Source organism: Bombus vosnesenskii, unplaced genomic scaffold (assembly GCF_011952255.1).
Source record: "Bombus vosnesenskii isolate JDL3184/JDL3185 unplaced genomic scaffold, Bvos_JDL3184-5_v1.1 scf7180000013315, whole genome shotgun sequence".
Lineage (NCBI taxonomy): Eukaryota > Metazoa > Arthropoda > Insecta > Hymenoptera > Apidae > Bombus > Bombus vosnesenskii.
In genome coordinates this window covers 620,204-647,002 of record NW_022882961.1, presented here as the reverse complement: position 1 = coordinate 647,002, position 26,799 = coordinate 620,204, and the positions used below count along the sequence as shown (strand labels likewise).

The window sequence follows — 26,799 nt, the reverse complement described above, 5'->3', positions numbered from 1 at the left end:
TTAGAGAATCAACAACGATAACAAACAAAACCACATTCTTCCTGTAAACATCAATTTGAATATTCGTATCTAAATCACAGTGTTTTAAATTATAAATATATTTCCATTATTCATCGTGAATCACGCGATATAGAATTATTCTTCAAATAAAGTAAGATTAGAAATATAATGGAAAATATAATGTACAATACTAACGGGATAAAATCAATGTGGTTTGGTTCAATCAGATCTGTTGATAGTGATGTCAAAGAAACGGCACGGGAGGGTTTCGACGTCAGAAAGTTCCCGTCAAGAAATAGAGGAAAAAGTCAGTGAACTCCAGCGTATGAGCGCACAAGTCCGCGAAAGTCCGCAGAAAACCGTCGCAGCCAGACATACGCGCGACAGATCGAAGAATCGATCGGCGACGGGCGAGAGATTCGGAAAGTTGCGAAATCGACAATATGCTCGGCGACATCCCCATTATTCTCTCTAGCCCTCCTTCGAAGAGAACGGTTGGGTGGTGAAACTCCAAATTGCAGATTGGAAATTCTCCGGCTGCGATCATCCTGCTTCCGAGGAACTCCTCAGGAAAGCGTACTTCTCACCCTCTGGCTTGGCTGATAACGCCAACCACGGAACGAGGGCTGCTGTCCCACCACCCACCTGGTGCGCGCTTATACATACAATCGCAACTTTCTCAATAAATCCCTGTCACTTTGAGTAACTTCCGCGATCGGCGTCGAACCCTTCAAGTTTATCCCTTGGTTATTTATTAGTATGGTTTCCTTCGGTCTACCGAATGTACAAGGATCCGTGTTTTCTTTTCGCTTCGATATCTGTTTCATGAGATGTGCAGAAGTCGGACATTGGTATGTCATCATCATCAGGAAAAAGACTTAATTTCGAGAAACGGATTTTAGCTTATCGGTCGTCTTAATACGTTGAAAACATGTTATTCTTCTAGATATGCGTGAAAAAAATTTGCCTTAAGTAAATAAAAGATAATTCATATTAATTCTATAATTTGTGCGGATATTCGCGAATGATTATTCTCCCGGATGGATAAATGTGAAGCAACTTCAACCAAGCAGCCTCGATTTGTATTAAATAAAAGTATCTGCCCACGACAGATGTATTCTGTTTGAAAAGTATCGAAGAAGACACGATATGATAATTGTAGTGTTAGTTATCTTACATAATGATACACCGATTCTTGACAGAGAAGCATGTATGTATATCGCTTCTGCGGAGAACAAAGTGAAACTTTTGCCACAGTGGTAGTGTTAACAGAAACGTAAAACATTATCACAGGATAGTAAGAGAACGTGGAGGAACATCGACAGAATATAGTCCGGAGAAGTTACATATTTTTAGACGACAATATCGTGCAATAGTTAAAGACAGATGAGTCTGACAGGATCTGTCATGGGAGCGATGATCGAGCAGTTCAATAATTACACATTAGATCGCTATGTATGTAGGATACTAATTGATAGGGTTGGAAGAGCGAGTGTTCACGTCATCGGTTACAATTTGCAAACATTGATAGATCACGAAGGATTAAAATGAATCGGAATCGTGACAAAAATAAAACGTGGCTGGAAACTTTTCAGTGGCTTGTTGCCGAGTCCGTTGGCTAGCCGGCTGACGGGGAAAAACGTGATTAGATTCCCTAAACAAGCAGGGATCGTCTGGCGAACAGGTAATTTGCTCCATGAATGATTTATCCGGTTGCACGAATTGGCCTCGTTTTAAACGGACTCGGGGACGGCGTAATGAAAAAGCTAATCCAAGTAACTAACGTAGGTCTGATGGCCGCCGACCTACCAACCATTCGGTAAATTTAACGAAACTTTTTTCTCGGCGAGACGCTCCTGCCGTCACACGGCAACGAGCAACGTTTCACTTAAGAATTCATGCCCGTCCTGGAAACACGATCTACTTGGCTTTGCACACGATTTCGCGAATTTTAAATCGTCGTAAATGAAACTCACCGACCGGATGACATGTCAGACATTCATCCGGATAAAAATTCAGTGCCAACGCGCGTTCAAATTTGTCGAGGTACGGTTGATATTTCTTCAGATCGTTATTGAGCAAAAGCTTAAATATTCAAACACGAACTTACATTATAAGCACATTTTTCATTTCTTACAAAGGAGTTATAAAATTATATTGTTAATAAAGTACCTTCTTAATTAACCCAATTCTATCAGAAGTGTTCTTATATTTAATAGTGACACGATTAATTATGAATTTAAAATACAGCTAATTAAAAAGCTAGTTAAATTCAAACTTTCAAAATTTTGACTTACAGCACTATGATTTTCAATTCGCCATATGATGAATGAACTCCCTGCAGCATTTTCCTTCCTCTAAAATTGGCTATAAGTCGACCAGATATATAGATACTTTTTTCTAGTGACAAAAGTGGTAGCGTTCGCGGTGAACATCAAGCAACTTCTGTAGCGGATGTCATGCACTATCGGTCGAGTGTATCTGGAAAAATGGGGCAACGGGTGCTGCGTTTTTGATCAGATACGGCATTATTAATGCGCAAGAACATTTTAACGGGAACGGTTTATTTAACCGAGTGAACGGCTACCGCCCAATAAATTCGCTGTAAAAAAGAGGCGTTGGCAGCCGTCGCTATGAGGCAGCAGCAGCTTGCCGTGAGCGCTCAATTAATCAACGCGTAATTACAGACATCACGCGATTTTGATTCCCGGATCTACTTCGAACAATAACGTCGCCGCTACAAATCTGACTTGCGATAAATCTGTCTTACCGCACCTAGATACAATAAAGATTGCCTATAGTTGCGCGAATCTATGCGAGTCTATTAATACTAGAACCACCGAAGCGATTAAAATAACCAAGCGGCAGCTTTTCAGAGAAACCGTATAGATTCAGAACGGTTGCTTTTGAATTTAAAATTAGAAGGAGAATGCACTGACAACGATACTATATTTTTGGCATTTTTGAAAATTTAAATCACGCGCCATTTTGATTTCTTGGATGCGAGATCTAATTTGACCGCTTGGAAATTTAGAAGGAATAATATTTTTAATTCACAACGTATTTCTAAGAATTTAAATCTCGCATTTAATATCTTATTCTATAGCTTTCATTTAGATTTTTCTCATGCAAGATCTACGCTAAGCCGATAATTTTACTATTAATGAATAAATTTCCCACTTGTATGTAAATTCCCTAGAAGGTTGGGGAACTGCAAACTGTAACTGAAATAATCCCGATAAGGAGATTCGAGTAAAATTCAAATCGATCAATATTCCTGACCACCGTTCCACCGTCGTTGTTCCAACCCTCAGGAAAGGAAGAAAGCAAACGGAAAAATGGCAGGGGGTGACGGGTGGCTGGCTGGTTGGGGCCAGATAATGAAAAAGAGTGGCTCAGCTTAAAGGAATGCGCCGTAAAGCACGCTCTCAGCTACGCTCAAGCTTTGCGTAACAATTCTTCCAGTGGGAGGGATAGCGAACGGGGGAAGGGGAGATTTCACTTATTTCGAGTTTTCCGGATGACTGGTCGCACGTAAACCGAGAGGAGAGCAACCGAAATTTCAACCCTGACCGTTTTCGGTCGTTTAACTTGGCTGAAGCTTTTTTATGTGAATTACTCGTGGTTTCCTCCTGGGGCATGATATCTTCTGGAAAACTCTTTCAAAATTCTCCCCTCCTCATTTTCGGAAACTTTACAATCTCCTCGAAGGCTTCGCGAATTTCGCTGCACCATTCTTCGAAGGATACGAGATGGAGCCAAGTGTTGTGATACAGGCGATAATTTTAGAGTTTAATCGAATGGATATTTCTCTGTTGATGGAAGAATAATTTTTTGGTGGCTTGTTTCTGTGTTCTTTAAAATAAACTTTTTATATGTACGAATTTCTAACGTGCGATCATCCGGCAATCGCACAGATTTTTAATGACGTAGAGAATTTTAATCGGTGGTCTGATTTTAAGAACACATGTTCTGTCGATCAGCGAAGGTATCAGTGAATTAAGCAGATCCGTCCTTTGGTGATCAGACAGATATAATACTAGACCATTCAATGTTTGAGTTTGCGTGGACGAGTGATTAAGATATAAGTATATCGCGAATATTATGAATTTACGAACAATATAAAAGTACAAAATGTATAGAATTCATACAATATGGAAAAAAGTAGAAAATATTCAACATAAAGTACTTGTTGTAATATTTACAGAATGAAACAAATCTCAATTTAGATTTTATCCTCTTCGTTGTATTCATAAAAAACTGAATATATACATTCATTTTCAATATAGATATAAGAGAAAATGTAAAAATGGGATTTTATTATGTGCTTGATCAGCAACGTGTTCACATTGGCGAATCCAATAAAGCTGTCCATACCGTGACCTTTTGCTTTCACAAATTCTTTTGCTTTCCAGTAATAACTGAGAGATTGAAAATTGATGAAACTCGATATGCGGTATTTAGGACAGCAGAAGCATCGTATTAAGGACTTTACACCGATGGAAACGAACACGTGGAATCGGCAAGTTGGAAGAGGATATCAAAAATTAACCACTCGATCCTTTCTTCGGTGCTGTTTTTACGATCAAGACAAAAATCTTGACAAGGAAGTAAAGGAACAGATCGGCTTGTTTCTTTTCTAGTCTTCAAGGCAATCAGAGATATAGATATAAATCAGAATTCAATTTAGTGAAGGATTGGCGACGATGATGGTAGACAAACAGAGGACGAATTAGAATGAATTCGAGGAGACGAAATAATGGGATAAAGTGTAAATTAAAATGGTAAAGTCTGGTCTTGAGCAGACGCACGAAGTATCTCATGATTCAGCTATACGAATGGACTGACGTTCTCGTGAAATATTTTACATGAAAATCCACTTACGTGAGCGGCATATACATACATACGGCTCGTTTCGCCGCACGGTTAATATTCCTTTTTCACCGTCTGCCTGAAAAACCACCGGCATCTTTCTTTTTCGTAATAAGCGCGTCTGCAGTGAAGCTTGGTAATTTGATGATACCCTACGTAAACATGAACCTTCTTAATTTTTATATCCAGCTTCCGTTACATCATTATATCGAACAGTTTTCACCACTAAGCGCCAATTCAGGCTAGTACTTGTTTAATTGAAGTTAAATTTTATTAACATTGTAATGAGACATGGTTCTCATAATTGTACTGGTACAATTTGAAATTAATTTAAAAACGAATATAGAAATTACAAGATATTTACTGCAGACACGTACTTAGTGAAAAAGATTACTACGCAGTACGAATAACCATCTTAGATTTATAATTGTTGAAGATTTTTTAATTATTTTATAATCGTTTCTAAGGTTAAATCGAATTCTGTAAGTTTTCTAATATGAACCGGTATGTCTGTATAACAACGTTCTCCCTTGTGAAATTGTCTATTTCGTACGCCATGTACGTCAACCTGAAGCACAAAGCGCTTTGGCCCGATTGATGTTGAACTAGCAGAGCATTGTGTTCGGTATCGCGTTATTATTTGCAATAATAATAGCTCACGAAAAGACCGGCTCATATCTCGCATAACTGGATTAGCTTCGACAAATTGAGTTCCTGATTGGCTCGGTCGTTCGATCAAAGTCATCTCTTGTATACGAGTATGTAACATCTAACCACCAGCACCGCATAGTACACGTGTGGTGAATACAGCACACGAATGCACGCTGAATTTTGCATGCAATTCCAACGAGATTAGAGTTCGCATAAAACAATCTAAAGGAGATGGGATTTCTTTGGAGGAGAAAGCTCGATCGATCGGTCCGATACCGCCGTTTTCGTCGAATTATTACGCGATGTTCATTTCGCCAATAACATGTTATTGATTGTAATTGTTAAATTCCACGGGAAACTATTTCGACGAAACGAGACGGCGACGTTTAATTTCACTTTGTCACAAAATTTCTTCGAAAATTACGACAGTGTACGTACATACGTTCTATGCCGTTTCCTGCGTTTTGCGTTTCACAATTACACTCGAATTTTATTATTATGCTTCGCAATGTCCCGGCGTCCGTCTTTTAGAACGTGTTTTCCAGCTACGCTTGTGTAACTATTATTGCAGCAATTTCAACCATCCACCCAATGGAGACCATACCGCCTAGCCACAACGTAGCATTATTTACTCGCAATTATCTCTTTGACAGAGACGCCTGCACGATGTGCACCCGTGCCTCTTCGTATGTCATCAATGTAACTAGACCGTGACTGCAGCAAGGTTAATCGTTTGCTACACGCGGTAATTATGCGGCTATATTTTTTCGACTAGGATTTTGGAACATAGCCTCTTTCCATGCACAAATGAAACAACAGAAATTACTATATAGCAAGGTAAAGTCGAAAAGAGCGCATCGCTCTTTTTCGCGCTATATATTTGAACATTCTTCTGTTGAATATATACATGAAATGAAACATCAAAAATTACCAACGAGAAAAAGTGGAGAAGAGCTAGTAGTATAAGAGCGTGTGTAGTCGGACGTCGTACTATTTCGTATTTTATCTTGGAAAATTCTTCTTTTGCATCTATGCATAAAACAAAATATCAAAAATTACCAGCAAAAGCAGATGGAAGAGCGCCAGTAGCATAGGAACGTGCACGGTCAGACGTCAATTATTTTACGTCGCGTTTTGTTTCATACTTTGTTTCAAAATATTATTGGAAGCAACAAGAGGCTGAAAAATACGCTATAATTTATAATAATGACATCGATATAGCGGAAAGTTTTCGCAAATCAAGTTAACGAAGGTAACTAACGGGTCTTGATTAAAACACGAGGTTATCACTTGACGCTCGATTCCAGAGTGTCCGATCGATCCCGTGCTGTCCGTCAGCATGGAAATCACGCAATTACAACATATTCGTAGCAGCATTGTTTGATGGTAAATGTAACGTGAGCACGTCAATCAGTGGCCGCACGCCAGCTGAATATGATGCGCTACTCGCCGAGTATCAAAGTCTGAACCAGTCGATGGCACGGTAATAATTCATATCCGTTTCGCGAGCTTTAATTTGGTGGTTGCCAGCATAATATATATCGCGTGCGGCCGCTATAAAATATTCAACGGGCACAGCAATGAAAACGCGTGTCTATCACGAGCATCGTCAGGAATCGAATGAAAACCATTTCCAATGTACGATCTATTCGCGAAACAAAATAACAGGAGAAACGGACGATGCTTTTGAACGAAGGAACAAAGAGAATCGCGGAAGCAACCGTGGAAGGAATTTAACAAAAACAAACGTTTCGTATCGGATGCAATTCTCTTAATGAGAAATTTGTTCGGAAAAAATGTTTCAATTCGAAGACAGCGATTTAGCGGAGATCAAAGGAGAACTGGCTAGATGCGTTAGACAGCGACACGTTTGCTGTGTGCAACTTGAAAGCAAACATAAACGGCTCATCTCGAACTACAACTCTTGTTAATTATCTGCAAAGTGCGACGCGATGTTGTTGCTCGAGAACATTGAGAAACGACGACATTCAGTGCTCGAAATACCTACACAGCTTTGTGCATGATTAAGATTTCGATAAAGAATAAAATATATCGAGAAGTTTAGTCATTACGGCGTATTCGACGATAAATTCGTTGAAATTTTCCATAATGACAGAGAAACATAAAACGGCGCCCCTCGTCAAGCCTTAAAAATATCCAAGTTCATCTTATTTCTCCGATCTCTGTTTCTGTTTCTATTTCCTGGTCGAGAACGCCGGCTAAACGAAACGATTAAATGAATCGACGTGAACGTACGTTCACGTACGTAAGAAATAACACATGAAACAGCTTTCGGGAAATCAAATTTTACGCTCTGGTATTTGTGAGAAACGTATCCGCCGCCGAGAACGAAACAAATGTACCGTGACCACCGGACAGATGATGAAACATTTGTATGAAAAGTTTCCCCTGCATTTCCTTGCAAACCGCCGAGTTTTCTCGGCAAGAATTCTAGCCAGTTGTTTGTCATAATTTCGTCGTATCGATGTATTTATGTTATCCACGGTTCCATGGTTCCACGTTAAATCCACATTACGATCGTTGGATGATAGATGAAGGCCGGTGTTAAAACGGAATGCGGGTTTGCCCCTTATGCATACAGCGTATTTCTAGCGTTTATTCCATTGAGAATTCTAATGGGTTGTTATTTTCGAAGACAAATTAACGCTGTAAACGTAACACAATGAAACACAGGCGAAGTAGCTCAACAATAGAGCGGTTGCGTCTGACTATAAACACGAAGTAACTACTGTATACATATTAATGTCACGTTATTGTGCGAAACGTTAACAATGTTGAATCGATATAACAGAGAATGGCGCCCTTGTTAAGGCTGCACCAGTCCGAACGATTATGTCCGTTTAAAATATATGCCACCGCTTAGAAATATCCGGACAATTGCTCGTTTTTTACTACGTGTATCTCTAATTATAAAATGAAGAATAAATGGGAATAAATGGGAATAAATGACAGAAAGATTTCTGGTGTTGATACAACCAATGATAACTGAATATTAGATATATACTGGAGTACATATTGTAAATAGTAAAATATAGTATTCCAATGTTTTTAAATAAACAATTTAGATTTACAGTTTGACAATTCTATGAAAAAGCAGTAAGTGTTGCCTCTAGTGACTAATACACCGATTTGTGCACACTTTGGTAAAATTCAGATTTTGTGATTACAAATAAATCGATCAAAGCGACTGGATGCTTATGAGCAGCAGTATACCTAATAAAATATTATCGATTAAAAAACACTGGCATGCAAATCACATGGAAATTTCTCGATATTGGGAAGCGAGTTGTGCTGAATCGCCTCCCTTCCAAGAACCGCAGTTTGCCTCGCTTGTATATTAAATATTTTTCGAAACCGAACAAATTCCCCGCGTGATTGCACTCGTTACATGTGCAAATTGCGATTTCACGCTTTCGTTGCTGCAAAAACCGCGCAAATTCCCGTTTCATGCTCTTTTTCTTTTTTAACTTTTATACTTGTGTTACAACGATTCACGCAATTGTGTATCTACAGTGTTTCGAAGTTTAACGAAGACACGAGAAGAGATGCCAACAACAAAAGTTGTTAGATCAGTGAGAGTAAAAGAAAGAAGCGATGACTCGTTCGCGCAACGGCTCTTTCGTTTGATCCGAATCAAGCGGCCAGACTGCTGGCCTGTTGGCGAAAAATATCCGGTTAGTTTTTTCCATCTCTCGCCCGTGGGAGCAATTCGCCGGGCTGGAAAGAGGATTTACGATTATAATCGAGCCGTTGATAAATCAGATACGCGCTGGAACGCGAACGAACAGAGAATCCACTGACAGAAAGTGGAAAAAATTGATTATCGAATTGATATCCTGAAAAGAAATCGAGTATGATTATAAAATGATGATTATAAAGTGATGTTTTATAATTCAAAAATAAAACGAGAAACAAAGCGATTTTGAACAACTTCCATTTACAGTGACTTACAGAAACATTCGAGTACAAATCTTTTCTGAACACACTATGTATGTGTGTTACAGCTACAATGAAAATCGACTATCGTATTTATATTGGTAAAGTTTGAAACGAATCTAAGAATAAACGCGGCAATTATATAGAAGTCGTCATTCTATTAATAAACATTAATAATTTTTTTAGTGAGGCCATCTTTAACAATTGTTATATGTTCAAGATGGTTTCACGTTTCGGAGAATTTTTATCATGTCGAATGGGACAAAGCTCAAAGGGCTGATACTTAATAACTCGGTATGACGTGGTTTCCAGGAATTTAGAACGACGGTGAATTGCAGAAAGTTAATCGCAAAGAAAACCGGGACGGATTGTTCGCCACGGAAAGAGTTTTACAGGTGTATACACACCCTTGTCGCCGCAATTACGAAGTTTTCAAAGAGGACAGGAGTGCGAGGCCGTGTACACGCGCAACCGCGAATGCCGGTTGCATTTCATTAGAATTTATTATTCTTCGCCGCTAACTAAGCAGCGTAAACGCGCGACGTTTAATTTATATTCCGCGTAAGTTACGAGCGCCGGAGAACCGGTTCTATCTGCCTTATAACAATCTTGCTGGAGCAGAGGTGCGATTGCGCGAATGCGCGCGGACCACACCGCGCCAAAGTGAAAAATTAAGGGGAAGATATCGTCTCCCTGGTAGGATGATAACGAAACGCCAGCGATAATTGCGGAAAGGTCGTGATAAAAAATAACAAACGACTCGGCATTCCAGCTGAAGCCTGTCCGTAGATCCTACCCATAAATAAAACCTAGCTCCACGGGTCTATTTTACCGACCAGAAATAAGAAAACCTTGCCGTAAGTTTTTTAACCAAACCAGGAAAGAGAATGGGAACAGAAGTTTCTCTTTTCCTCTTGAAAATTAAAATCTCTTATGAAACAACGCTCACAGTTTTTCAATATTTTTGCTTTTAGATCGTTTCCAGTTTTTTTTTCTCCTGGACGAAAAATAATTTCAATTTTTCCCCGTTTTTCCGGTACAGAATGTGGAATTAAAACAAAAACATAACGGGGCAAATTGTTCATCGCGTAAACCACACGATCCTTAAAATGAAATGCACGTTTAATCGGTCGGAAACGTCAATTCTGTTTAAAATTCGACGTTTGACAGAGTTACTGGACTTGAGGGAGCAGATTTGCATAAATTAATACTCGTTCTCTTCGGTGGCTGCCACTTAACGCTATTACCATCTTCCTCCCTCTATTTGTTCGCTGCTGGAAATTTATTGGACCAAACACATCAACCACTTAACCATACCATCGAAAATCTCAGTGCTTGAAAACTTGTGCCAACAAGGTACCATTGTTGCTTCGGTATGTATACGCGTGTTTGGACTCTATACGCTGCAAACGAACCATGAATAGTTGCCCTTTCTTTCTACCCACGACTCGCTTCGTCTTTTCGAACATCGTGTTTTCGTCCCACGGTTCCTATCGACTTCGTTTTCCTTCACAGCATAGTCGAGAATTCGAGATTGAACGTCCGTCTGCTAGGACGTTCGACACTTGTCGTCAGGAATTCGCCACGCTCCTTTCCAACTTTTCGGAGTGAATCTTCCGTGGAGATTGAAAAATACGTATTTTCAGATTGAATACGTGTAACGCATTCATGAATTTCCAAGTAAACGTAACGATTCCTTATCCAATTCACGAGTTACTTTGTAACTTTTTTGATCTTGGACGACCGTCGGTTTAACTAGATTCACAGAAAAGACAGGAAAAATATATTCGAAAAATATTAAATCAAATCAAAATCATGTTCGAATCAAAATCAAGGTTAATTTAATAACCAACGACTAGAACGAACAATGTGCTTCCATTCAGATAAGATTCAACTCTGTTAAGAATTCTCGTTCGAAACTTTTTGATCTTGGATGATAGTAGATTTAATTAAATTCGTGGCGAATGAAGAAGTTTCAACAAGAGTTACAATTTTTAACATTCAAAATGCGCTCGAATCAAATTCAAGGATAATTTAATAACCACCGAGTGGAATGAACAATGTAGTTTCATTAAGATAAAGTTCAACTCTGTTAAAAAATCTCCCTTGAAATTTGTTGATCTTAGATGATCGTAGATTTAACGCGTAAATTGTATTTGGATCAGATGGAAGGTTAATTTAATAACCAACGAATAGAATGAACAATATGCTTCCATTAAGATAAGGTTCAACTCGGTTAGAAATTCTCTGCTGGAACGCAATTAAGTTATCTGACTGTGGAGTTAAGTTAGACAACGTTACGTGTCGCAGAAAAATGTTGCAGTTTCGAGCTGAGGTTCCTTCACGCGATTCTTGTGTACGCTCCTTAAGACAAACTGGTCGACGAGAGGTGACAACATCTGGCCATTAGTTTGAAATACCGCCATAGCTGACCGTATCTTACCTTCACCCTCTCCCTAGCGATGTCATTTTTATACCTTTATACCCCATTAAATCCGCTCAATCTTTGCGCTCCGTTTCAACCCTCCCACCTAACCAACCCCCACGAGGGCGAGAAAATTGTTCCGTAACCTTTGATATTTCTACGTTCATCGACTGACTCATTATCGGAAGGATTCGCTCCTGTTCCCCTTTTCATTATTCCCCCGAAATCGAGAAACATCTGCTTCCTGGCTGTATGTTAGATACGCATAAAAAACTTCTAAAAATTATATAAATATCCGAAGACTCGAGTTTGGCTCGGTTTATTAAAGTATTTTTCCAATCGATTGGTTCGTATCCTTCGTGATAAATGTTCACCACGATCAAAGTTATGTAGCTAGTGTAAGAAGACATAGGAATCGCGTAGGCCGATACGCGCTTAGAGTTCATTGCTGCGAAAGTTACGGCTGACAGTTTCGGTATACAACCGAGTAATATATTCCCAGTGGCCATAAATTTCCAATTAAGCGGCAAATGAATATGAACCGCTTCGTACGTTTTTATCGTTGCCGCTTAAAGCTGTGCTGTAAGGTCGAGATTCTGTTTCGACGCCCCTTATTAACCCTTTTCGCCCTCAATCTGTTCGTACCGGCGTGGCATTACCAAACGTTCTTTTGGTCCGGTGATTTCGCGCGGCAGACCGCCTATATATTTCAATCAAGGTTGATCGCATAGTCGATGGCGGAGAGAATGGGACTGCGTTCCAACTTCGTATTCGTGCAGCTTTCCTCGGTTTCTTTCGAATCTAACTAAAGGAGGACTTACATATAATATTATGATTCATGTCGTTGGTTCTATTAAAATTTAATCAGCTTCCATGACGTTCAACAACCTAAGTAACTCGATTCGAAGAATGGTTAATTAACGGAGGAAAAACCTGGTTGATTTACGAACCACACCTTCTAATGATATGCAATTAACGTGGAACAATGGGGCCATAGAATTAGAAGCACTCCGTTGATTGCGTTTAAAGAATTAATCACTGGCAATCAAAGCGCCTCCGTAAATCTTCGAGCTGGTGTGTTCCCATGGAGAAGCTATCGATTATTAGGGTAGTGAATTGAACGCGTTTGCTCCAAGGTAAAGCGGAATGGTGTGCAAAGTACGTGTGCGCGTCGTCTCTGTTGCCGTTCGATTAAACTCGCCGTTTATTTGATGGTGTCTGTCTTTCCGAAGCTCCTGTTGCCTTTTCTCCGATCGATCGATATTTGTTCATTATTAGCGGCGAAAATACCAACGATATTTTCATTAACGAAACATCCTCTACAGGAAAAATCCTTTTATCGTTTGGGGTTTTAATCTTTACGAGGGAAAATATTTCTCATTTTCCACGTTTGGGAGAAACGAGAGCCGCCGGTTGCGCGAGTTTGTTAATCAATGTACAACCGTAGAGCCAAGTTAGAGAAACGTATTTCCTCGTTGAAGAAAAATGACGAATAGTTGGTCGGTAATCACCGAACCGTGGCGGTGGATAAGCGAGACGAGGAAGGAGAAAGAGGAGGAAGTTTTTCACGAGCCAAGAATCACGAGTTCTTGAAAACGGCCAAGGAGCTTTTCAGCACGGGTGCATAATGTGCCTGAGATTCGGCGAGCCGTGAAATGCTAAGAAGTAATTATCCTGTTACCACCAGCTGTTACATCCTCCTCCTTCAAGACGAAGAAATTCGTTTCCGCCGCGACCTGTGCTTCTCCTTACCCCGTGCTTTTCTGCACTTCCTTCATTCTCAAGGCAAATATTTCTTCGAAAACAATTATCGTGTGTATCAAGAGTCCGTAAATTACTTTCACGGTTTTTAAATGTGAGGCTAATTCGCCGAAACCAATTTTCAATCTCGAAGATTATTTTAGACGCTCGAGCTTTTCTTATATTCAAATGGATTTCTTTGAAGGTTTTTAATTATTTCGTGACTACGAATGAGTTTCAGATTTTTATACGAAATTTTTGAACGCATTCTATTCCATTTTAATTAAGGAGGAACACGTAGTTGGGTCGAAGTTAACAAAATTAAAATTGCTTCTTAACTTCTCAATATGGAGAAGAACATTTACGAAAGTTTTCATGAACATTTAAGGTTGGTGGAAAGTATATGCTACTCGACGTCTGTTTCGCTTTATTAAACGTCATTTGTGCTCGACTTACAACTTCCTTTAAAGATTGATTCTGTAACCTAAGTTCGATCAATAAGTAATCTACGCGGGAGTGACTAATTTCCAATGCATTACTAGCATGATGTAGACGATGGACGCCGCACAAAAGATTATTATGCGAAACGCTCGCTTGTTAACGCTCTGATGGAGCTTTTATGCGCTGTCAAATCGATCGCAAAGTGCTAAAGGTTCCGGTGTTTCGTATTTCGGACCACGGTTATTCACCGTGTAATCGTCGAATTGTGGAAACCTAAGATCGAATTTGGCAGAACGGTCGCAGAATTGTCTCTGGGTACAGCTTGGAAATTTAAAGCGTCGAAAGTCGAGGCACGCCATTCGCTTCGACATCAAAGACTGATGGAGTACGGAAAGCTGAGGTAGTCTCTAGACGTGCAACGAAATTCTGGCTGTAATTCGGCGTACCGTGGACGCGAGGAAAATACGCATTAACTTGATTAGAACGTTCGGTTTTCGATTCCATCCTCGTAATCTTCTGCTGCTTTGTCACTGTAAATGTCAGTACTTGAGTCAAACTGAACGCTGGTTCTACTTGACGATTTTTATTTAAGATCAGATAAAACGACACGTTATTTCAAAATATTTTGTGGTCGATAAAACAAGAAACGAATATCAGGCATCAAACTAGAGTTAATATGCAAATTAATCTCTTATTAAAAATAACCTGTGTCACTTCATTCATATTCATATTCATATTCATTTAATCATTACAAACATAGTAACTAAACTGTGAAGGTTTTGATATTAAAAAGGTATTTGCATGACAAATCATTTTTAATAAGTATATTAAAGAAATGAAAAAATACAATCCTTTGTTAGATATCTTAATAAGAGCCGTTCTTATATACTTTTACGAATACTTAAATTTTTCTACATTACGTGTACCCAAAATAAAACACGAAATAAAGCGAGGTCTGTCTACACGCTATACTAACTATTATAGTATCGTAAATATAATAATAATTAGTTTATTAATAATAAATGGATTAAACAGAAAACAATGGTTATTTAACATGAACTAATCGCAATAACGTATTATAATTAATTAACAACTCTCGTCAGCACAGATTCAACTCTCTCTCAACAACGCTAACAACACTATCTCGACAACGCAATCCGCATTCTCTGGCTTCTCAACTCATACTGCCGTTAATTCGTTTATGTCTCTTAGCAACCCTTTGTCTTTTGTCTGATATCTTTTCTTTAAGCCCCATCATGCACACTTCTCCTGTTGCTAATTTCTGCTGCTTTATTTCACGTATATAAGTGAAATGCGTTGAATGGACTGCATACGTTAAAGAATTAGAGAAGAAGAACTTAGACAGTGAATGTCTCACCTACCAGATCTTTAACAAAGAGCTGTATATTCAATATTTTATATATATCTCCACTTTACGTGTATCCTTCACATTTTTGTACCTTTGAATCTCCTACAAATGTCTAAAAATCTATCAATGAAACACTTATTGGTTTCCAAGCTCTTAATATATGGCCATTCTAAAAAGTTTCTCACCCTCTATCACAAATTACCCTAAAGAATCTCTGTCTCATTTCGCATTCTGATATCGGTCCTGATTAAATTTTCATCTCTAGATAGAAGGGTCCGGAGAAGGGGGATAGCTCTTTTACCGCTCGGCCGAGGAGTAACCGGCAGAGTGGATTGCTGTGGTGGAAGAAGCGACTTGACCCCTCTACGTTGGCGAGCGTGCGGGCAAACTCCGCGAGAGCATGGCGAACAAGATGATGAGAGGTGGCGGTCGGCGGAGCGTAAAATATGAAGAAGTAATCATCCTGGTAGCAGCTGGCAGGACTTACTTCGAGACGAAGGTTAGGAACGACGCTTCCAGGAGACCCCCGTGTGGCTGAGCGCGGGCTGGAACATCGGAAGGGAGGGGTTGTCACGGTGGTTGCGGTGGGCGACGGAGAGGGTGAAACGGGGTGGATGTCGTCTACGGGTCGTGGAAGTAGAGGACAGTAAATTCAGTGAAGCATAGATTGCAGTCGAGGATTCCAGCCTGGGGTCGAGCTTAATTTCGCGGCCACCTGGAAATCCTTTGGTACCGTGCCAACTCATTGCTGGATTCATTCATAACGAAAGAGACATACAGCCCTCAAAGGTATCGTGCGCCCTGCCTCCTCTCCACCCACCGCTGTCCTGTCTTTGTCTCTCTGATAATTATAAATAGACAATTTTGACTAGGCTGGACGATTAAATCGTAGAGATTGCCGCAATTTCCGCACATCTTCACTCCTTTGTCTTAACAATGTTGGAGTACAAGTTCGACTATGACACTCTCATCATAAAGTATTCTACGTGGAAACGATATTTTATAATTGATCTCCAATTGCTGTTAGCATTTAATTTGAAGTTCATAATCCATATTTTAAATATTGAATCTTTTTGAAGCGTATAATGTACCATAAAACTTTTCGGCGGGAGGATAAATCACAATGCTATTTCACACGCAGACAAATATTAGATATATTTTTAAAAAATAACTGGTTCGAAGTTGACATCGAACAATTCTAGAAGAAACTCTAGTTGTGAGACAAATTCTCCGGAAAAAAGCTTCAAATTACTTGTATCATTATCCGTTGTACTATATTTTAGAATGAGAATTTAGCGATTCTATTTCCACTTCGAACAACTCTGAATTTCAAGAGATTTGGATTGTAATGGTACGCTTATACGAAGAGGGAATCATGTAGCACCAAAGGTGAGTAAGTCACCTCCTTCGGAGTTCGTGGACGTTAAATCCTCGACACGACGGTGACTACACGCCTCTAGACAATTCTCCACGCCAGGATTCTGTCAGAAAACCTAATCCAGCAGGTCGACAACATAATTAAGACGCGTCGTTTCTAACGAGATGTCTCGGTAAAGCGATGCCACCTACTCATCCCTTCGTTACAGGTATAGATAGGGACCAGCTAGAAAGCGGAAGATATTCCCATCGTGTTCCAATTACCACCATAGTGTTTGCCTTCCTTAAACAGAGAGGCGATCCTGTCAGCCACGGGATAACCGCTCCTGCATTTATCCATCGACTGTGTTAGAATTGGACGTTGGCCAGGTTTATGACATGTTCAAAGGAAATTATTATTTTTAAAAACAGATTTTAACTTTTCGGTCATTCGTGTACCAACGTTGAGGTGGTATATGATTTAGAGAGTTTGTAGCAGATTTAGATAGCATTTGTAACTTTTACTTTTCCACGCCTCAGTAGCAAGTATCCTGTCATAAATCTCGTACGTTTTAAGAGTAATACTTTATCACTCCCCCAGAGAAACGTCGCGTTAAGGACACAAAGGAAAGGAAGATACTACAGACTGCTTTTCTCACAGATAGCTGGTAACAGTACATTAGAGTTTTAACACGGCACAGGGTTTAAATACAATATTCACATAGAGTTTTAACATCCAACAGCATATACACGATATCGTGTAGACAATATCGTATACTAGAATATGCTATAGAGAACAATCCTCCAACAACGTGCAATATTTGGAAATGGGAGGCAACCTTAGCAGACTGCATGACAAACGCGGTGAGAACAGAAAGTTCCAAGCCACGAATCTAAGTCATAGAGTTTGGATGGCAGTCGATGAAAACTATTCGTAGATGGAAATTGCTTTCGACGAATGGCTCGGTAGAGATGTGCACAACGGCGTTGAATTTGCTCGACACCGAGGGTGGTGATCGTAGGGGTGGTTTCCTCATCTTTCGACGTCTTTAAAGAAAATTGCAATTCCTCGTAAGTGACGTTTCCCCTCTCCATGCGAACGTTTCTTTTTCCTTTCTTCTCGGTTGCCTCGTGACTCTTAGATGATTAAAAATATCTCCGCCCCTTCTGTCGAACACCGCGGGAAACATCCAAGGAGATTGCAAAGTAGCCATTTAGCGCTCTGGCGCCGATGAACGAAGAAAACGTCATTGTACGATCGTCGCTCGTCTAAAGATTCCGGGTTTCATCCGTATTTCCGGAGAAGTTGTCGTTTCGATGCTAATTTACGAGAGGATTATGAAGAGCGGATGACGGACGACTGTCTTTTATTAGACAGTGAACCGATGACTGAGGTAATCGAGGATTAGCGTGCAAACAACTCGGTTAAATTGAAACCTTGTTTCCCTCTTTTCAGGCTTGTTACTCACGAATTTTAAAAGATAGGAATCCTGATAAATTCAGAAACTCCTTTCGACGAGCTGTCACGAAGCTTCACCGATTTAGTGGTTCGTTCGTGTTTGGGTTCAGTTTATGCTTCTATTTCGGCTCTAGTTTCTTTTATATTCACATACATTCGTTTTGATGTCGATCTTTTAATCCAAGATGGGTGAAACGTAGGTTAATGAATGGCAAAATTAATGGTGTTTTATCACATAATGACGAAACGTTACGATGTGCTAAATGTATCGTGTAATTCAAGTTTGTTTACACGCAGCCAGTGCAAAATTAATATACATTTCTCATAGCGATGATGGTTTTAATATTTGGAAAACATTTCGTGTTTTAGCGAATCGAACATAATTAAACGCATTAAATAGAAATGAATCATGGCTGGTGTTGTAATTCCGTGATTGATTGTATATACGCGCAACGAGCTTAATTAATAACGAATAGTTAATAAATAACGGGATCGAGTAAACGCGGTCCTATTCTCTTAATACCAGAACACTGTGTTTTCACCGATATCGAAAACCAGGCGTCTATGAAAGCATTAAAATTAATATGAAATTAACATCAAATCCTTTCTCGCGTCCTTTTAAATGACAGTTTGGTGAAAATACCTTGATTCTTGGATATTTTTGACGTTTTGAAGATCTTGTAAGCGCAAAAGACGCACTTCTGACAGAGGACTTTCTTGATTTCGACTCGGGCAGAGAGAAATATTTTCGTCTCCGTTTCCAACTCTCACTTAAATACACGTTAATATCGTTAAAACGATGACATAATGTCTCAAGAGCTAAATCTCGAATATTTCACTCCCGGCTTGGCTATTTCAAATAGTACATTAGGATAAAATCCAAGAGAAATTACCAGCCGCTTTCAAGTTTTAATTAGAAAAATGTATCGCCCCGTCAATTTTTTGTCGTGGCAATGCACTTTTAATCACGGTGCTCGTGCCCCTCGCCGAGGTGATACATTCATTACGCCCAGACTATGAATATTTATATCCTTTACACGGATTTTCGTTATCTTCTATGAAGTTGCCGCATAACCGAGGTATCGTCGCGTTATTATGCAATTTCCACTTTACAACAAATCGTCGATTGACTACGATGTCATTGTTTTACATCGAGTTGAATTAAAAACAGAAATTGTTACGTGCAACTATAACCGTTCACGAAAGTAAAATTTTTTTAAACAACGAACGAGGGAAAAATTCGCTTTACAAAGCAAGCGCGGAAGAATTTCTCGTTTTCCGCGTTTTTCTCTCTTTTGCCGTTCGGCAAAAAATTTACGCGCCGATGAAATTTAGATCTGCGTCTTTCAATTTTCACGCTTTTAGCGTGGAAAACGCGGCGTTACGTGCGCGGCACCGGTGACCCGGAAAGAATACGAGTTTTTAAATTTTATATTTGTCGAAAAGTGTATAAAGGGAACGGAGACGGACTTTTGTTGTATTTCGGTATGGATACAGTCCTAAGGGCAACCTGTGATAACGTTTCTCCGTGTAAGGTAGCCATAAACATAGGCGTAAACGTGTACTCGGGACTCGGGACCATGGTGCAGGTTTTCACATGTATAGGGAGAAAGAGGCGCACAGAAACACAGTGTGACGCATACAGACGGTCCTGTTGCAAAAAGGGAGGAGTTTTGAGACGCCAACGAGGAAGGGACTTCACAAAGTTTCGGATTTTCAACTCGATTTACTCCTTCAGCGAGTGTACTTGCTTTTATGTCAGGCCCTGTTAAAGCTCGATGCTTCGTTTGCTTAGGTTTACACTGTTACATTGAATTTTGAGTGCTCATATTAGCCGCCCGTACTCGCTATTTGACTTCCGCACACGTGTTTACACGCGACTGCGACATTCTAAATCGAATCAACCACTGCACCCCTTTATTTAATTTCCTACTTTCTGTACGTATGCTGACTTATTAATTGGACATCACAGTGTCCCAGATATCAATATTCTATACATGTGAATATAATAATGTTATAGAATTAGTTGTTCATAGATGTATTAAAACGCTTATTAGCTTAGTAGTTAATAGAACCGTCAATTTTATTTATTATATGCACACAGTATTTTGCGCGATAAGTGACAGATTAAATAACGTATTTAAAAAACGACCAATTCGTATGTTATGTTTTTAATTCCATATTTGTTCGACTGCTGTAGAAGAGTTTCAGCCATTTTTTTTTTATGTATATTCTGTATTCTCAGTTGTTCATTTTTTGGACTCCTTTGACACGGACATTTTGATTGAATTTTTTAAAATTTCTATTGACGAGTTTTGTTACACTGTTATATTATTTTAAGTACTATTTAACACATGTAAGCTATATTATTTATCACAGTCGTGTAACGACATTTTGTTCGGAAATACGTGCATCTTCATTTTTAGGATATTTATATATGAAATCATTTTTTCTTTTTTCCTAGTGGAAAATAATTGTTGGTTTTCTCAGTTTGGAAAAACTCTCCACGAAGAGAGGATCGAATTAAATACGTGAAATTCGCAAAAAACAAAAATACACACTCTCTCTCCGAAATCGAACCTGGGCCAATTTATTCGAAGACAAGTACCCTGTACAGGACGCGACCGTAGTTCCTTGTCATTGGTTTTATTATCCTGATATTATTCCGAATATAGTACTGCAAGAACATTAATTCACGTTAATTTGGACTCGCCGATGTAGCACATTATCGTAAACTGCAATAAATGGTTATCCAATACTCAAAATTTCACAAGTCACTCTTCTAAATATCGTACTTTACAGAAACAGAGTGTAATAGAAAAATTCACTGATATTTAGTAGAAACTGAGCCCATTCGTTGTTCTTATCTTCTATTAGGTTCAGTAATAAGTTCATTCAATTTTCTTAAATAAGTAGATACATGAATGAATTGTCAAAAAATAACTCAGACTCAAACTCAATAAAAATTTCAATATCGTTAATTGACGACGACGCTGTCTCATTAAATTTTTGTTTCGTTTATCGATGACAATCATATTTAAAGGATTCCACTTTTATCCCCATTCAAGTATGTTAAGCTTGTTAGTAGCACTCGGTGTCTAAAAATTCCTTAAAAATTACCTAGGCTTGTCAACGAGCCACTCTGGCCAGGAGCAACGTCACCTCGTAAAAACCGTGGAAATGATACGAGGGCGCATAAAGTACCGCAGTGGTCGAGCGAGCCGGCATATTGGAAACCATCCAATAACCCACTTGGCTTGCTGTATCGTTGCCACGAGAGAGGTAACAAACGCAAAAAAGAGGGACAAGCAGAGGTGTAGAGGGGCAGGAAAAGGAGTATGAAATAGAAGCAAACAGAAAGATATGCGAAATAAAAAAAAAGAAGAGTAACAGAGCGAGAGGGGGAGAGGGGGAGTAGAATAAACAAGGAGCAAGGCGAGAAAGAAAAAGAGAGTCCCGCAGCGTAAAACGAGAAATTGCAACGGATGTGGAGGAACGATAGGCCGCGAGAAAAAAAGATGACAAGGGATAAGTCGTCGCGATGAAATTCAATGACCGCAAATTTTCTCGAGAATTTATTACAGAATTTATCACGCTTTCGGCGAGTTCAAAGTTCCAACGAAACGTGGAACACGGACGAATCGGTCATGCTTTTCGCCAACGATTTCGATATTCAAATGGTCGCGCGTGTAATTATGTTACACGTTATTGAAATTTCGTTACGCGTCGTCCGTGCGTCCGTAAAGGAGGAGCAAGAGAGAGAGGAGCTTTAAAATTGATGTAATCGAATAACACGCGCGAGAAACGTCCACGTGACTCGAATCCCGATGCTGTGTGCCATCTGCTCGTGACAACTGACGCTGCATTGTATTAAAAAATATTGCAGGTTGCTCTTGTGGACGCTCGTGCTACGTTAATCGAAAATGAAAAAACATGCCGGCGAAAATATGTGACGAACGAGAATATTTTGGTCAAATATCTTTGGGCGCTTTAATTTCGATTATTCATCCAGTAACTGTTTGCAGTATTTTTCAGCGGAATTTTTAACCTCCCCAGAGACGAGAATAGTTCCCAACTATCTATCGATCTATTTGACCGGCACTCACGATGAATCCTCGCGAACAGGTCAGTATATATACAGCTTAATATCGTCGCGATATTTCGTTGGGGAAAACCGGTCGAAAATGCCGGCCAGACTATGGCGAATCGATTCACCTCTGCATTTTAATTTCACTGGCAGGATCTTGGTTAAGAAAGAAAGGAAATCGTCTAGTGGCTCTTTCACCACCGACCAACCGGAATTCGCCCCTTTTTTCCTCCGTCCGCCGACTAGAAGATTCAGGAATAAGCGCGAAGTGCTTTCATTAGAGTCAGCGCGTGAATTTCTCGTTGGATGCGTCCGGTTCGAAGCTCAATCCCCTGTTGGTTATCGTACACTGTACCTTCTTCCATAATACATTTTTTTCTTCGTTTCCCTTCTCTTTTTCTCTCTTCTTTCTTTTTCTTTTTTTTAGTACGCTTAAATATATGAAAAATGCGAGAAAAAATTCCGAGGAAAATGAACCGCAAACGTTTGAAAGTAGTCCGAGTTGAAATATCCACGGTAATCAGCGAATGGATAATTGAATTACGGCAATGAGTTGCCACGGTAACAAAAATTGTTCACCTTTGAACTAAATGAAAGTTGAGAGATTGTTTTTTATCCCTTACTGTGAGGAATATTTCGCCGAGCGACAATGTATGTAATTTCGAGCAAACGCGAGGACCGCGCGATTATTATTTTCTTTTACTTTGACATCGAGAACCGCGCAGTTCTGACAATTTCCGCATAATGAACCGGGCTCTTCAAAAATGCTGAAAATCAAATGCCAGACGCTCCCGTTTTATTTTACAGCTATTTCGCTTAATGTTCACATTCAAGCGCGTTTCGTTTTAACAGATTACCTCTGTGCTATTAACGATCGTGCCTGTTCGCTCGCGATGCCCCTTTTCCACTAAAAAAATTCTAACAAACTCGTTGCCCACTTACCCTCAAGGGTTCCGCTGTAGGCGTGCAATGGATCGAATGCAATTTGTCGACCATTCGATCCCTCGAAGACCACGTTTTCATCGAATAAGCTCGTATCCCTCGTAAGCCTCATCTTAAAGACCCTGGAACAGAGAGAAGGTCAGATTACACATAATTGAGGGATAAAAGTTAATTTTCTTTCATCTGGTACCAATTTCTGGTAATTTATACTCATACGTGTAGCAATCAAGTTTGTCTATTATTACATGAGCAAGTAGATTATCTAGTTATTTCAATCTAAAATTTCATCATAACCTAATAAAACTTTCTTATATGACAGAAAATAGATTACATGTAGAACTCGCATAAATTATGTGTTCGTTGTATAATAATTTCTACATAAATGCATGAACAATCGATTATTAGATATTAGCGCGCAATACATTCCGCGCAACTTACCGCTTCGTTGAAAGATTTATATACAGCGTACACAATGTCTCTACATCTTTGCCGAGTAAAAAATAATGTTTTCACGTAATAATCGAATAAACTATACGCTGTATGTAGTTCAAAATGGATACCACGATCGGCGATAAATGCTTCAATTCAAAATAAACGACATAAAAATAATTTAAACGAATAGATATTCGATCATATTTCTCGTTCGGTAACAAACGTTCATCGACATATGATGTTTTCACGAAATCGCGATACACCGGTATTGTAAATGTAATTCAACTCGATTTACTAGATTCGGAACGATGAATTACAAACGCAATATTGGTTTTGCAAGAAGAGGGCAGAGTAAAATATATAACATAGCAATAATAGATATAATAATAGTCTTTTTTTGCTGGCTACGAATTGACTTTGCGCACAGCACTCGATCGGTCAGCTTTTCATCAACTAGTTGATTCTCAGTCGATTCCCAATTATTCTGATTAATCCCATTTCTCCCATTCTTACTTCTTCGAAAATAAATCAGGAAAAAGAAATGTAACAACGATTTCGCAAAAATCAGGTTTTTCTCGTACTTCGTTAAAAAATTTCCATTCAATTTATATCAGGTCGTTCCGTAAGTAATTTCGTTCCCTGCTTTGCATTGTGAATTTTAATTACTTTTTGAAAAGTTAAATTCAAAGATTATCAAACAATTGAAAGACTTCCTTATACAACAATTTTTACCAACTAATAGTATTAGTAAATTGACTAGTTACAAGTAATATTTTATGAAATAGGATATTAAGGGAACATGTAATTTGTTTGATTAACAAACCTGTTACCATTCTGGAAAGGTATTTATTAGTATTGGTAACTTGTAAAATTTCACTAATAATATTAATTCAATAGCGCAAGGAGCCTAAGATAATACATTATCCTTCAATGAAAGAAGTAAACTTCATTCGTTTAAAATTACACATATTCACAGACATTTGTGCCTTAAGTTTAAGTTAGATATGTAAATTACTTATGGAATGATCGCGTATCTCCGAGTTTCGTACCAAAGCTTCTAGGCATTTAGACTGAGAAACACTGCGACAAGGGGAACTAAACTTCACGGGACAGGTGTGTCACATAATAATCGCACGATGTAACGCAACGAGGGCCACATATTACGTTGCAACCAGTCCCTTACGTGTTCGAGCTAGTCGTGCGCGAGGTTTACACGCGACCATGCTCTCGTACAATCGATAATCCGATCGGGAGGGGTCGATGTTTTCACCTAATTATTGTCTAAGCCCACGATAGTCTATCGATCGAGGTCCGCTCTCCTTTCATAGTTAACGTTCCGCTGATTTCAATCATTCATCATGGAGAAAGCTGGCTCGCGTTTGTGCACGCGGATGTCACCGTGATAATGTACCTAATGAGACATTGAAAGCAACGCGTGCAGGATTAATTCGCGCTGATGAAGTGGTTATCGACTGTCGAACGCTTTTCCCCTGTGTGCACGGCTTTATCTCCTACGCGGGGCGGAAAGATTGATGAAACCTGGTAATTTCATGATCGCACGTAGTCGTCGATGAATTCATCGAACACGACAGGCTTTGTTTCTCACGTTGAAGAAAGTTAAGGTAAAATAGCGTTATTTCAATCTCACATTTGAGTCAGGCCAAGTAATTCAGCTTGTAATTCTATGAATATTTATTAAGCGACCTACATTTGAAAACCGACTGTTTGACTCGTTGGTAGAGACGTGATAAAAAGCAAGATACATCCTTAATATCCTTTCGTTATTACATTAAGAACGACCGATGTCTACTATACAACAAGTTTGATTAATCCGTGCAAAGTTCGAGATTGAATTTTTAAATATCGAAGCTTACATGATTGGAATAATTCTTTCCTATGACAATCTTACTATAACTATATATACTATATTACTATATATATACTACACATATACTATATACGATGGAAATGAGAAAAATATCATTTTTAAGATAACGAACGGGGGTGTCCCTTTTAACCGAAGACGTAATTTCTGGATCGAGGACCAAGCCCTTGTGGTTTTCGTTCGAGTTCAGAGGAGCTGCTCTATTCTGAAAAGTTTCTCTGTTTGACCTGGATCGCGTGTAAGAAGATAAACTTCGATCTGACTTCTCGGGAAAACAATGTAAACTCGTAAAGTCGAAAGGTAACGGAGGAAGAAAGCGGGAAACGAAGAACGGAAGTATTATATGTAAATGCGCAACGATTCGTGAGAGAGTTCATTTTTAACCAATTTATGCAGCAAGTTAATAGCTGATTGTTTTGTATGCGAAATAACGTAAATTGAAGCGCGCTCGACCGTCATACTTTTAGCAACTAATATCACGATGTCAGAGGGTAGCTAATGCAACCAAATTGGTAATGTTATCGTGTACTACAGGGAGCATTAATTAAATTACAGCGACACGTTAATTACCATATCGCTGTACCAATAATCATTTCACACGATGTAACGCGTGATTTAGATACGGTCTGCCTCGCTGGTAAGCGCGGATATGCGCGTAAAAAATTTCGACATCGTCCTTAATGCTCTTCGCGGTAAATTGTTATGCAGCCAACGAAGACGATAATGTTCGTTACTCTATATGTGAACCCCGTTAAAAGCGTGTAATAGTAGGAAAAAAGAATCATACATATTTATATGAGCGAACGTCGAAGATTTAACATTCCTGCAAATGCGTAATACATATAAATGCCCATTATGCGAAAGTAATTACGGAATTGGTAGGTTGAAAATTTACATTCAGAGGGAGCGACGAATTCGAATGGCTGGGATTTAATGAATTTCCATAATGGACCGAGGCCGAGACGCAAGGAGAAGCTTTAGCTGGATGGAAAAACTGCTTGAAACATGCGCAGCCCCGCTGTTTCTTCAAGAAATACCGCTCGCCTTTGGAACCTCGTTTCTTCCTTGGAAAAATAGTTTTTTTCAAGCCAATAACGTTTAAGCGGAACGAGCAACACTGATTTACACGATTGAAAAGCTAATTCGAGACTCATCCTATTAAAGAAACGATGAAATAGTCGGA

General features: G+C 39.2%; 1 protein-coding gene across 2 annotated transcripts in view; it reads right to left on the bottom strand.

The window, feature by feature from the left end:
- Positions 1-26,799, bottom strand: part of LOC117235321 (disintegrin and metalloproteinase domain-containing protein 10-like) — a 161,799-nt gene that overhangs the window by 83,824 nt on the left and 51,176 nt on the right. For both annotated transcript variants that reach the window (XM_033497214.1, XM_033497215.1), the window contains exon 4: positions 23,300-23,421. In XM_033497214.1, the coding sequence (XP_033353105.1) occupies positions 23,300-23,421 (122 nt within the window). The remainder of the gene's footprint in view (positions 1-23,299; positions 23,422-26,799) is intronic.